Source organism: Xyrauchen texanus, chromosome 42 (genome assembly GCF_025860055.1).
Source record: "Xyrauchen texanus isolate HMW12.3.18 chromosome 42, RBS_HiC_50CHRs, whole genome shotgun sequence".
NCBI classification, from domain to species: Eukaryota; Metazoa; Chordata; class Actinopteri; order Cypriniformes; family Catostomidae; genus Xyrauchen; species Xyrauchen texanus.
This window is the reverse complement of record NC_068317.1, coordinates 9134558-9148198: the sequence shown is the minus strand read 5'-3', so window position 1 is coordinate 9148198 and position 13641 is coordinate 9134558. Positions and strand designations below refer to the sequence as shown.

Below are 13641 nucleotides of genomic sequence, written 5' to 3'. Positions count from 1 at the left end.
GCAAGATGTACAAATAAATTTGCTAAACTTTGTTTCCATCAATGTAAAATAACAATTCTTAAAAATCGTATAATCCTATATTAAATATCAATTAGGATGAAATACATAGAAAACAAATTAAAGAAAAAGAGATCCCCTAATTCACTCTTGAATTGAAATGTCTGACTCCCCTAAGTCAGATGCGAGACACTGACCTCGGCCAGCATCATCAAGGTAGAGGCTCTCTTGAATCACAACTTTCTGACTAATCCCAAAAAAGCAGTATCACCCAGGAGACACAAGTTTTGGCTGATATGCAGACGGACGACCCACACATGCCCTCAATACTCAGCCTTTGATGATGTCACATCCCCAGCTGCTTGTCTCACTAAGAATCCCAGACAACTGTCCTCTGCCAATTAAACAGGAAATGGGCCTTCTGGACACTTCCTGTTGAATCTACACTCAGCATGCGTTGCTAAATTAAGGGGAAGCATGGCAGACTTAACGTACTTTAATGTGACGTCAAAATGTTAGTTATTTAACAGTAAGAGAACACTTTAGCCAGAAAGAAAATGTAGATGTGAATGTAGAATGAAGAAAATGTAACAAGACTACAATGTACCAATCACCAACTGAACATAATTAGCTTATACATATTTATAGGTACTGCTATGTCAAGTGGCAGAGAAAGACACTTCAAAATACTTCTGTTTGATTATTTTCGAGAATTCCATTTAGTTATCAACCAGCTAATTCAAAACAAATTATTAACTATTTTTTATGTTTTACATTTTTTAAACAGAAACAGTCCTTTGTTGATTCTTGCAAATGAATAAACTTTAAAAAACAACCCTCACCACACACTACACTATGACTAAATCTAAGAGAGGTGTGGACTAAAGTCTGACTGGGAGATAATGACACGTAAGAATAGCCAGCACTTAACAACAAATCACTTGTCATGTCTGAGTAGCAAATTCCACTACGTGGTCCGTAAGCCCTGAAGGGGAAAAGTTACTCTGCCCTACAAATAGAACAATTAGAAAAATAAATAAAAAAGGAAATGCACCGAGAGGGAGGGAGCAAAGAGAAGGGGAGGGAGGAAGGGAAGTATAATTACTCTGTAAGAGGGAGCAGAAGAAGTAGAAACAGAGAGACAGGGGAGCAAGAGCCAACGAGAGTCCAGCCCACTTCAACAAAACCATTCAACACAGTGAGCAGTCCCAGACCTCTTGCGAGCGCACTGCTTCCCTGGGGCACATCCAGAAGCTGACTACCCATCCAATGCAAACTTCTCAAGGACCTGGAGAGGGTGAGAAATCAACTGACAGAACTATCCCTGCTTTGCGATCAGCACGTCTTCTCAAAACTTACCATTAAGGATTACACTTTTCCCACACATTTTCCCTCTAGTAGTTTAGCTCTTACGTTTTTGTTCCACCCCAATCTTTGTCAGATCATCCACAGACAAGACAGACTTTATCACCAGCTGTCAACAACAGAACGGATTCTTATCTTAATTCAAAAGGAACTTTTCAAGTAAGTTTGACATTTGTGCACAGCACAATTGGCGTGTCCAGTTCCACCGCTCTCTTTAAGGATGTCCCCTATACCTCTGCTGAGCGGGATCTTCCTGCTGCTCATCCAGACATGCCCTCTCAGTGCCATGGTCACCAAAGGGAGCCTGGCAACATCTGAAAAGGCAGCAGCAACAGACTGTCCATCCTGTGCCCTGGCACGGCTTCAAAATGGTCCCTCAGAGGATGAGGGAGCACAGCAAGATGTGGTTGAAGCAGTGAAGAGACACATCCTTAACATGCTACACCTGCAAGAGCGCCCCAACATCACGCACCCGGTGCCTCGTGCCGCACTCCTCAATGCCATCCGTAAGGTACACGTGGGACGAGTGGCCAAGGACGGCAGTGTCCAGATAGAAGATGAGGCAAGCAATCGTCCGGACGCTGAACTGGCAGAGCAGACTGAGATCATCACCTTTGCTGAAGCTGGTGAGTCTAAATTTGAAACATTATGAAGTTACCATAAGTCCTTTATAATGAATTGTTCAAACCTCCCTTTAGGGAAGAGACAGGAATGATGGGTTTATAAAGTTGTTCAACTTAACATCACCAGTCTGACGAGTTAAGGGAAACATGTTGCTACTGCACAGAGTCAGGGAGAGCAGCTACTGCTGTGCTACACCAATTTACTCCCCCTCTCGGGGTTTCTACAAACCTCCTGCTGGTTTAGAGAATCAGTAATTATCTGTGAAGGCCCCCAGGGCTTCCAGCCGTAACCTCTGTACAGAAACACTTCCCTGGGTACGGACATGTATCTTTCCTATGTGACTGAAGAGGGTTGAGTGAGAGAGAGCTAAAAAATAATAATAACTCTAATAAATAAAAAAGGCACTTTACATTATAGTAGAAAAATAAGGCTGTTCAGTTACTGCCTCTGTGTCAGTTTTCAAAGGTTGTTGAAAGAGCATTGTCACCTGCAGAGAGAGCTGTTCAAAGGTGCTGTCAAGCCCATGATGTGAGGAGATATTGGGCTCTTCTCTTGTGTTATACAGCTCAAACGGGTTATGAGTGACACAGAGACACAGGAGAGTCCGCGGAGTGCTGCAGGAGTACTCAACAGATGTGTCAGACCTAAAAAGCAGCAAACAGAGCATTTCAATTGCTTGTCTGAAAGATGAATGTTTCATGATTTTAGGGAGCTGAGAAGACTGTAACAGAAAAACCTTGTGGAAAAAATGAGTACATAAAATGACTTTATATGTGTGAACACGGATCTGATACATTCTCATATGTAAAAATAAGTATACAAGAGAAGTGAAGTGTATTAAAAGAAGGGAAATTCTTCAGGACACTTTAAAAAGTGTCATTTGAAATTAGTTTAATTTACCCTGGTCGAACACCAGCACAACACATTGACACTATCTCAAGTTCTATTGAAGTCTTCAAACTGTGGATTTTTCCACCACCAGGTAATGCTTTATACAGGGTTCACACTTATTTTTACCAGTTAATTTCCATGACTTTTCCAGTCATTTGTGATTAATGATTCAATACTTTTTTCGAATAACTTTATAGAGACTGCAATCACAATGATTAATTTCTAGCTAATTAAATATTTTCAAGCTGAACAGAACTAGAAAACATTTTATTCAATGTAATTAGGAAAAAAAAACTAGTTATGATTCTAAATCAAAATGATTATATGAAATTTCATCACATGGACTGTGATACATTTGTTCCCTCACTGGCAGGCACTTTCTATTTGTTTTCATTGGTCACTTGATAATTTGTGGTGTTTCAAGTGTTTAAGAGATATACTGTCATTCATGAGGCTGAATGAATACATCAAAATTACAATCTCTCTATGTCAGATTGCCGCCCATATTGGCATAAACTGACATGAGGTACTACATATTTCAATTTATATGAGCAGCAATAAGACTTGTCTGTTATCTGTTGTCCATCACTCACCTTTGACATTTCAAAACACGTGTCAGAGCAACTAAACAAATCTTTCCACCTCATAAATATAATATAGTATGATATTACAGAATACAATACATATATGTACCTCATACTGCAACAACTGAGATGAATTTACCTAAATATAACGTTTTTAAACAGTCAAATGAGCTATTTGATTGTCTTTGTATCATTAGTGTTGGGTGGATTCCTCACATCATTGAGGGAAAGTTTCTCAACACAGAGTTTCTGAGGCAGTATTGATTTTAGACCGTCGCAAATTAGGCGTTTAACTTTCTAAAACAGGGGTTCTCAACGGGGGCGTTCGACGGATGACAGGGGAAACTGAGAACAAATAAATAGAGATGGGATCGTTAGGTTACAAATGGGCGCGTTTATCATTCATAATAATCAAATCTATAGTCAAGTTCCTCTTTCCATTAAAACGTTTAACTAGACTTATATCAGTTGGTTCTACGAGGCAATAAGAACTGGCTCACAAAAGCGAAGTGACATTTCCTCATCACTTTCCTGCCAAACTATCGGGTTATCGCGATAATCTTTTCTTACCCGCGCTCGTGAGGTTTCCCCGCTTAAATTCCGCGCTCGCATCTGGCGCATGATGCTGCATGCTGTTGCATTCACATCTGTTATTAGACATTCACGAACTGCATTCAGAGTTTTCCAAAAATTAGCTGTTTTCTAAATCCACCACAAGGGGGAATGCAAAAAAGTATGGCAGACCCTCGCAATGTGCCAACAGAACAGTTGTGAGATTTACATGTGTCATAGTTTTATAAAGGGACACATTACACAACGTAAATTGTTCTCAATATGGCAGTATGTAACAACTTTTGAGCTTTACCACAAACATTGAATTTCAACTAAATAATATTATTAAAAGTTCTGCATGCTTATTACACACTGATTTGATCTTAAGATATTCTGCATCACTGCAATAATGTGTTAAGTGGGTTGTTAAAACAGCTGTAATTACATGTACCTGTATGATGTATGTCTCAGGCTGCTCATACTATCTCTCGGCAATCTTATCCAAGAATCTGCTCTTATAGGAATAGATACACAAAACATTGTAATAAAAGCTATGATAATGTAACTGTACTATTCATTGAGGCTGGTTATATAAATATTTACAATAATAATAAGCTGTTACTGGCTTTAAAATGAAGCAATTCAGTGTTTGTACCTGACACCACAACTAGACATTGGTTAAAGAGTTTGTTCTCAAGCAATATTTTCTTTAGAAGGTTCCCATTTTATTTGTGCATAGATGTTGTCCTGTTAAATTATGTGCTGATTAAGTTCAGACATGACTTTGATAAAGCTATCAGTTGGCAGATACAAAGACTGTAGATCCTCAGGCATGCTGCATTTAATGAGAGAAATGCGTTAAGCTATTATCTCTTACATGCAGTGTGTTGGTTAAATAAGGGTTAAGACTCCTAAGACTGATTACACTCAATATAAATGTATAGCCTGAAGCCATGTGCAATCACTGCTTGTGTATGTTAGCATGTCTGCGAATAATGAAAACTTTTAGTCTGCAGAATTTCTTGCAATAGTAAAGAGCAAGGAATAACAGTACCTCCAACTTATAAAAAATAAACTAATCCTCTTTTAAAAACATGCATATCAGGAGAATGTGTCCTTTCCTTGACATGTCTCTGTTACTGCTGATTCTTGAATGTGTGCCAGAGGTCATAAAATAACACACTAGGAAGAATTTGGCCAAGAATTTTCAGAGTTTATTTTCCATCAAAAGCTTTTTTATATGTATATTTATTAAATTATTTGCAATTGTAAATCAGTATTTGCAGAGAAAGTCCCACAAGTAATTATTAAAATCACACTTTAAATTATATCTAAATCAATATTCATAAATATATAATACAATTATTCAGATTATTAAAATGCATTGCATTATTGTAACAGACAAGCAAAGTGTTCATTTGACTATACAGAAAGTGGCTTTAGAAGTCAACATAATGTTTGTTTTATTTCTGTTATTTGAATATAAGCTTATCATTTGCCTACAGTGCACAGCAATCCATTTCGCAACTGAATTTGTCAATCTGTCTGAGGTAGATTTATTATAAGGGCTTTTCTAAGGACGCATCTATCTGCAAATGCATCAGATGGACGCTTCTGGAGTGTCTTGCTTAGGTTATGTTGCGCCATAAACATTTAGCTTTTAAAACACTGTGTCAAGTTAAACGTAGTTTGAAACTTAGAAAAACACCCCTCGTGACCCCTGCTTTAGGAGTTGTACTCAATCCAGCTGTGTTTAAAGGCAACCATAAGTCCTAATCTTGTGTTGTCTACTGTCAGTAGTGTGGTTTGTTGCTTGTGCAGCTTGGATTGTGCTTACTGCCCCCTGCTGATCTCAAGAAAAGATTTACAGTTGGTAGTTCTTCAAGCTTGAATTGTTATGATGGTAGGAATTGGCCTATTTGATTAATTTTGTTATTAAGCATTGTTTTTTTATTATTATTAATTGCATTGAATTAACTTAAATCATTAAATCGTCAGCCCTATTAAGATATATATTGGTCATTTCTATGTATGTATGCTTGCAAAGTAGAGTGTAAAAAAGTGTCCACAATTATTTAGAGAATTAGTTGGATTCTACTGAAGCTATGTGCAGACTCTTAAAACAGGAGGCATGCTGATGATATCATTATAGATGTGGCGGGCGTGTGTGGGCGCTCAGTGATTGGCCTCTCTGATGTCATTCAGGCGTGCAGGTTGCATATACAAAGCCTGACATGTTCTGAAACAATGATTCAATATTTACGTATTTTCTTCTTTTTTGTGTGTCTCCTCTTACTTTTTAAAGTAATTTATCACAGGGAAAACCCTAAATTCACACCCTCCAGAGTCATTGAGTAATGGTAACAAGCAAACAGAAAAATACCTCCCTGTTTTTCCTATGAGAGAAGTTATTTTGCTAGATTATATGTGATTTTTGAATAGAAAAGAGAAGTTGACTTACTTGGGGGTGGGTCTCCTTCCTTATAATATCAAGAATATTTCAATCCAGAGTGCATGTCACAGCTTAATTCAAAAGTATCATTGTGATATTTTAGGGCTGCAAACTGCCCCCTCACTAAACCTTACATATCACAAAGCCACAAAGCTTCTAAATACTGTTCAGACTCAAGTACCACATTTGAAGCCTCCCTGTTAGCCTGGGATCTCTTAGCATTAGTGTGGTCACAAAAGCATTTCTAAGCTAGCAGGATAACTCTCTGATGCTGATATTTGCTAATATGCTGGTTAGAGCTTTTTTGGCTTTAAGGTAGTGAAGAAAAGATGCTACAACATCATGCCAGTAGCGCATTTATTACTTTGACAGCTGATGCATCATCCAAACCTGTTCGTGAGAGTGGGTTATTACTTGCAGATGCAAGTAGAAGAGTAGAATTCATCTCAAACCTATGTCCAATCTCAAATCCTGAAAAAAATCTACAGCAATGAGGAAGAATTGCTGTAAAGGATATCTGTTGTAAAGTTGCAGTCAGGGCTCATTAGTAATGTGAAATTACAGTCTTTTTTTTTCCAAATAAAAAAGGGCAGCCTGTGTCCTTTAGTTCTTCAGGATGGCCTCTAGCATGATCTACTGACTCTTCCCAATGGTAGGAGGGGGAGGCAGCAGTAACTCTCTTCGTTACCCTCCTGGTTCCCTGGGAGCTGCACTGGCCTGCAGGGGCTGGCTAAAAGGTGGTGATTCTTTGACTCTAGAAGGGTGCCTGACTTAGATGGCGCAGTAAATCAGACCCACTGTTGGTGCCTCAAATGCCTATGTGTGATGAGGACCAGATAAAGAGAGAAAAAGTTTGTATGGGAAGAACGTAACAGGCATGGTTGGCCTTTACGGCACAGGGTGTGGTATCGTGAAAGCAATTTACCGGTGTTAGGGACACTTGCCCAAGAATGTATACAAGACTCTAGAGTGTTATGGTTGGGAAATAAGCTTTAATTACACTTTTTTGTTTGTTTGTTTCTCATGCTGGGATGTAGAAAAGGCCATAAATGCAGTTGCAGCAACATGTAGTACATTGAAAGGAATTCTAGTGGTTTTGTGGTCTATTCAGTGACATTATAATGTCAAAGGATGTTTTATGATTGCTATATTGGTCTCTGTTGTATATTTGCTCTTGGAATCCTTCAGCTGCACTATTACAGACCATTCTATGTAGTTAAGTGTCTGCATTTCTGTGATATTTACACTCGCGTAGAATCTTTTTTTTTCTTCTTTTTTTTCTGTATTTTCAATCTTTGATTGCATTGTTGTACCAACTCAAGCTATAAATATTCAGATGTTAATTGATTATTGTTTATTAAATGTGAATGTCAGTATCATCTGATATGACAGCTCACAGTGTACTCTTTTGTCAGAGTTGTTTAGTCTGTGAAATCCATCCAGGCTGACAGCACTGTTTTTGGAATATGTTGCATAACAGACGAGGAACTCAAATCATTCACTCCCACACACCGTTAAAAGAGTCATATTTCCACTGTCAGCTTCTAACTCGGTTCAAAGCACAAATTGTGTCAAGAATCTTGTGTTGTTTTCATGTAAGCACCATATTGTCCTTCCCTTCTGGTATTTAATGTCAGTATTGGCCTGATGTTTTGAGTTTGAGCAATATTTCAAAGGTTGAACCAAAAATTGTGACAGAGTTGACTGCAAGACCTTCAGAATACACATCACACGTGCTTGCATTTTGGTATGTGATTGAATACTTCATTCCATTACAACAAATTATACATTAAGTACCTGTACATTAAGTACCTGTTAGCGCTATCCTCTTTGAACCAGTATGTGTGTGCATTATTTGCATTGAAAAGCTGTTGCCTTTAATCAGCATTGTCAACAGATTAGACAAAGATAAATAACGCCTTCTCATAAGTCAACCAGGAAGAGTACAAACAAACTCCATCCAAAGAGGTGTGTTTCAACAACCTTTCAGGTCGAGGACTTCTTTACTACAAAAGCCATTGAGCTTCAAGCACTGGGGAATTGCAAGCTTTACAATATGACAGAAGGCCAACAAGGAGATGAAAGAGGCTGATTCCCCTTAAGGTAAACCAGATAGAGAAGAGGATTAGAGAACACGTTAAGTAAAACCATGTTTAAAGAGGAGTGGACATCACCCCCCACACACAAACACACTTAAGTTCCCAGGTGATTCTATACTTTAGCCATCCGCCCATTTCGAAGACAGGGAATGGAGGAGGGGAGGAATGTGTAAATGTTATTCTCCATCTTTGTGTTCAGGACAGCTGTGCAAACTCTGCCTTTGCAGTTAAATTGGTGTTTATTGTTGAGGGATTACTGTATGGCTCTGTATTCCTTCTCCTCAAATTTCAAAATTTCTTTTTGCTCGCTGACAAATATATTCAGAAGCATGCCAAGCTGCAAAGCTCTTGTATGCTCTCATGTGTATGGCGGTGATCTTTCTTCTCTGGGTCTAGGCCTGGGCCTCTGCTCTGAAGGGTTTACTAAGCTTAGCAAATGCTAATGATACTTGATTCTTTCGCTGGGTGCAGATTAAAAGGGAAACAATGCATTGGACACTGCTGGAAAAGAGACCATTATTTTTATACTTCATTTGTGAAGCTTGGCTGTGTTTGAACAGATGGATTTGGACCAGGGATCCTTAAATACGCTCTCTCAAACATGCGCATACACACGCTTGTAGTCTGACATCATTGCTATGTGGTTGTGATCCTGTAAATACAGTATGAAGTGGTTGGTGATAGATGTAGTATTTGTACAATATTTTCCAAAATATATAACTCTACAATTCTTGTTCAAAATGTTGTCAGGTGGAGGTGGAATGTTTTACTCTATGACCATGCACTACACAGATGGATTCTGCTGTTGTGTACCATATCTATGTTTATATCACTGTCTCCCACTCAATGCATTTACATGCTTACCCTCCTGTGAATAGCCATGGTGGCGAATAGGGTGGAAAAATCCCACTACCGAAGACAAGGGCCCTAGTGCTTAAGGTTTTCAGTTACGACATAAAAGAATGATTGTGTAAGCTAAATTTTCTGGGCAAGATTCTTACATTGGATATTTTAAACAAGGTGGCCAATTTTACAAAACTTGATGGAAGGAATAATGCCTGACAAAGGTCCATTGGGTTAATAGCAGGTTGACTCAGTAAATGGAGAGGATTTGTTTGGAAGTATCCAAATGATCGTGAACTGAGATTTTCCTTGCCTCAGCCTATAACATGGTGTGAATCAAAGCCAAAGGGAGCAGCCTTTTACAATCCAATGAGACAGCAGCCACATGCCACATCACTGCTTCCAGCTGCACACTGAAGGTTGTCATGGTCATTATGTGTAACCGTGCTTTCAGCAAAGCCTTGTTCCAGGCCTGTTGGCTCTAAATTGCTCAATTAGCTACCAGGAGAGGTGATGCAGTTGGTTTAAAATCACGTTCAAACCCTCAATTATTTCACTTGCAAGGGGTACAGGAAGAGCCAGGAAAAGTTGGAGGGATTGTTTGGTTGTGAATGCTTGACGGAATGACTAATTCACAATTCTGAATTGAAGGTGCAGGAAAAGGATGCATGACTGCTCGCTTCTGTCAAATTGACTAAGTATTCACATGAAACACAAGATTATTGTGCAGAAAGCTTGCAGTCACTGCTCTCACAAAGCTAAACTCTTCTACTAATGTTGCCACGCACTGGGTCAGCTCTGATGTGGCTGCCAAACTCTCTCCAAAGTCAACCAGAGCCTCAGGAAAATGTGAAATGAAAGTACAATAATAACAAAGCAGTTCATTTGACTAATCATCTTCATATATCTTTCTCTTCCTCTCGCTCAGGTCAAGCTCCAGGCTTTATCAACTTTCTCATCTCCAAGGAAGGTGGTGAGAGGTCACTAGTGGAGCAAGCCAATGTCTGGCTCTTTCTTCGACTGCCAAAGGGCAACCGTACCCGTGCCAATGTCACCATCCGGCTGCTCTTGCAACAGGGAACAGGGGAAAAGGTTCTGGCAGAGAAATCTGTGGACACCCGGCGCAGTGGCTGGCATACCTTTCCTGTGTCTGCCAGTGTGCAGGCGTTGCTACAGCAAGGGGGCAGCACGCTAAGCCTGAGCGTCTCCTGCCCGCTGTGTGCTGATGCTCGGGCTACACCCGTGCTTGTGACTCCGGGAGGCAGTGGACGTGAGCAATCTCACCGACCTTTCCTCATGGCTGTGGTGCGACAGCTGGATGATCTGACACTAAGGAGACGCCGCAAAAGGGGCCTGGAATGCGACGGCAAGGTGCGCGTCTGCTGCAAACGTCAGTTCTACGTCAACTTCAAGGACATTGGATGGAACGACTGGATCATCGCTCCCTCCGGATATCATGCCAACTATTGCGAAGGTGACTGTCCTAGCCACATAGCGAGCATCACCGGCAACTCGTTGTCATTTCACTCCACGGTTATCAACCACTACCGCATGCGAGGGTACAGCCCTTTCACCAACATCAAGTCCTGCTGCGTGCCAACACGTCTGAGAGCCATGTCTATGCTCTACTACAATGAAGAGCAGAAAATCGTCAAAAAGGACATACAGAACATGATTGTGGAGGAATGTGGCTGTTCGTAATACAGATAGGGAAAGAAAGAAGAAGAAGGGAAGGGAGGGAGAGACAGGGCAGCAAGGTTGGGTGGTAGGGGCAAGAACTTCACTCCCCTTGACAAATGACTCAGAGGAGAATATTGCTCCTCCATCTCTTTCTCACTGCCTCAAGATAAACTCTCGAAGACAGGCCTCTCTGGATAACTTGTGTGTGGTCATCTTAGAATCCAATGGGTATCACATTACAGTGGGTAATGTAACTCAGTCTAACTCAGAGTAATCTCTGTGGCACTTTCAAAAAAGAAAATATAATATATTTTTGTTACAAAGCAAAGGGAGCAAGGTCATAGGGTATTTATGTGGCCTACTTGCAGTGTGAAAATGCACTGCGAGAAGAGAGATCATGTTGTTGAGGTGCCTGAAAAAGAAATTTTAAAAACTATGCAACTTGTCAAGTATTATGATATATTTTTCATCAAGGTGTTGTTTTGTTTCTCATCTATGTACTTTTTCAGACAAAAAAAAGAAAGAAATGAGTTAACAAGAGTTGACTTTTTATAATTTGTACGTATGTTTAATGTAATATGTGTGACGTGTGTGCACAAAAAGTGTGTGTATGTACAGTGTGCTTTTGGGAGTTTTTGTGTACATTTGTGTGCATGTCATGTTTGTGTATGTTGTTGAGAGATACTTGAAAGAAGTTTGACGGGCTGCTGGAACCAAACATTTCTCTATATTATTATTCTAATTATTCTGACTATTGTTCAAAAATATTATTATTTTGTTTTGATTTATGTAAAAAAATTATTATCTTAAAAAAAAAGAGACGTTAAAATGTTTACAGTTTTGCACTATATCAACATTTTGATCAGCATAGCCACATACACAACTAGTATATAGAGAAGGCAAAAAGCACTTCAATGCAGATGTACCTACAAAGCATGAGTTTAACAAATGAGATTGTTAAAAATATATGCGGAGGGAAGAGCGGTAGGTTGAGATAAACTAGCATTACATCAGAGGACCATGTATACACACATACGTTTTACAAAATAGTGTTTTGTTTTTCAATCAACACCAAAGAATGTAGTTAAGTGTTGCCTACCATATTAGGCTGTCTTAGAACAGTTCCGAAGATACCAATATGTCACTGCTTTTTCGGCCTACAAAGATGTTAGCAAACAGAAAGACCTTTAAATCAGTTACTCAAAGTCCCACTGCAGCTCACTCCTTTGTGTGCTTTTGCACTGCTGCACAGTCCATGCACGACTGGGCATCTAAATGGTTAATACAGCACTTAAACCAACCTTTGAAAGTTTTTTTTTAAATAATTAATTGTAAAAAAAGTGAATGTGCTGTATATTTAATTACTTTTTGTGTAATTGGGAGATCGTCAGTTATATAAAGAAAAAAAAATATTTAAAAAAATTAAAACTAAATTTTTTTTTCAGAAAAAACAATTCATTTGTGGTTAATTCTTCCACTACCCAACACAGAATACTTTACCACTGTGCAATGTCAAATAAATTAAGCCATTTTGGAAAAGAAAAGAAGCAGAAACAAAACAAAAAAAATAAAAAATACGTTTTCAATTTTTTTTAGAAAAGTTTTCATGGGAATGCTTACAAAATGTCATAACAGAAAAAAAATACATTGAAAAGGAAAAAGATAAACAGAATATAATTAATAAAAGTTATATGAAAAAGAAAGACATGTTGTATATGATTTTGTAAGTGTTTTGTTGTTGTTGTTGTTTGTTGTTATAAAGACAAAAGACACTGAAATCAGTGGACTAAGAATAAAAATATATTTTTTATTCTGTATATATGGAAGTCAAGATACCAATATGTTGCATTGCTTTGTTGTACAAATCAAAAATGTGCTTGTGGCTATTTTTTTTTAATCTAATTTATTCTACAGTATTTTGTCCTTTGCTTCACCATTAAAGTTAACAAGTTGTACACTAAACAAATGAGAAAAGTGTTAGTTGTGATTTTTTGCATTTTCTATTTGCTTTAGCTTAATTACAGTTCCTCTCAATTAATTTTTTAAACTTCTTTGCAGGACCAACTATGTACAGGAGACAAATGTACATAAACTGTAGAGTACCTTAATATGGACACCCACCTCAGAAAAGTGCAAAAAATATTTTGATTATCGGATCACAGAACGAGATGGTCTATATAAAGCCAGTTGCATGCAGAGGTTTCAGATAAATCATGGTGGTTTTGGAGGAGGTGGACTAGCCATCCTGAACCATTACTGTTGTATGACACATCACCATAGTATCCCCTAAACACACACGTGAAATCAGGCTCACAGGCATTCAAACAGTCAGACCCATTACATTAGAAACAATTAGCAATTTTTTAATTGTTATTGATTTAATACTTTAAAGTAGTTAAACATAGTTGCTGCATTACAAGACACAAACAAGAAGCAGAGAGCTACATTGAGGATAGTAAACGGTGATTTACCTTTTAAATATAACTGTATAATATGCATATATAGATAAGTAGCTTGTAACAAGAAAATCTACACTATTTTGTAGTGAGCTACT

General features: G+C 38.5%; 1 protein-coding gene across 1 annotated transcript; it reads left to right on the top strand.

Annotated features, from left to right (window-relative positions):
• Positions 1 to 1133: 1133 nt before the first annotated feature.
• inhbaa (inhibin subunit beta Aa) lies at positions 1134 to 13053 on the top strand. Its single transcript, XM_052114486.1, has 2 exons — positions 1134 to 1988; positions 10336 to 13053. Exons 1-2 carry the CDS (start codon positions 1583 to 1585, stop codon positions 11106 to 11108), a joined length of 1179 nt encoding a protein of 392 aa, XP_051970446.1. The 5' UTR covers positions 1134 to 1582; the 3' UTR covers positions 11109 to 13053.
• Positions 13054 to 13641: the final 588 nt, after the last annotated feature.

Excerpts from the sequence above, each read along its gene's own strand:
- inhbaa (XM_052114486.1), top strand. The coding sequence starts at position 1,583 with ATGTCCCCTATACCTCTGCTGAGCGGGATCTTCCTGCTGCTCATCCAG. Across the intron at positions 1,989-10,335 it reads CATCACCTTTGCTGAAGCTG|GTCAAGCTCCAGGCTTTATC; the intron begins GTGAGTCTAAAT and ends CCTCTCGCTCAG.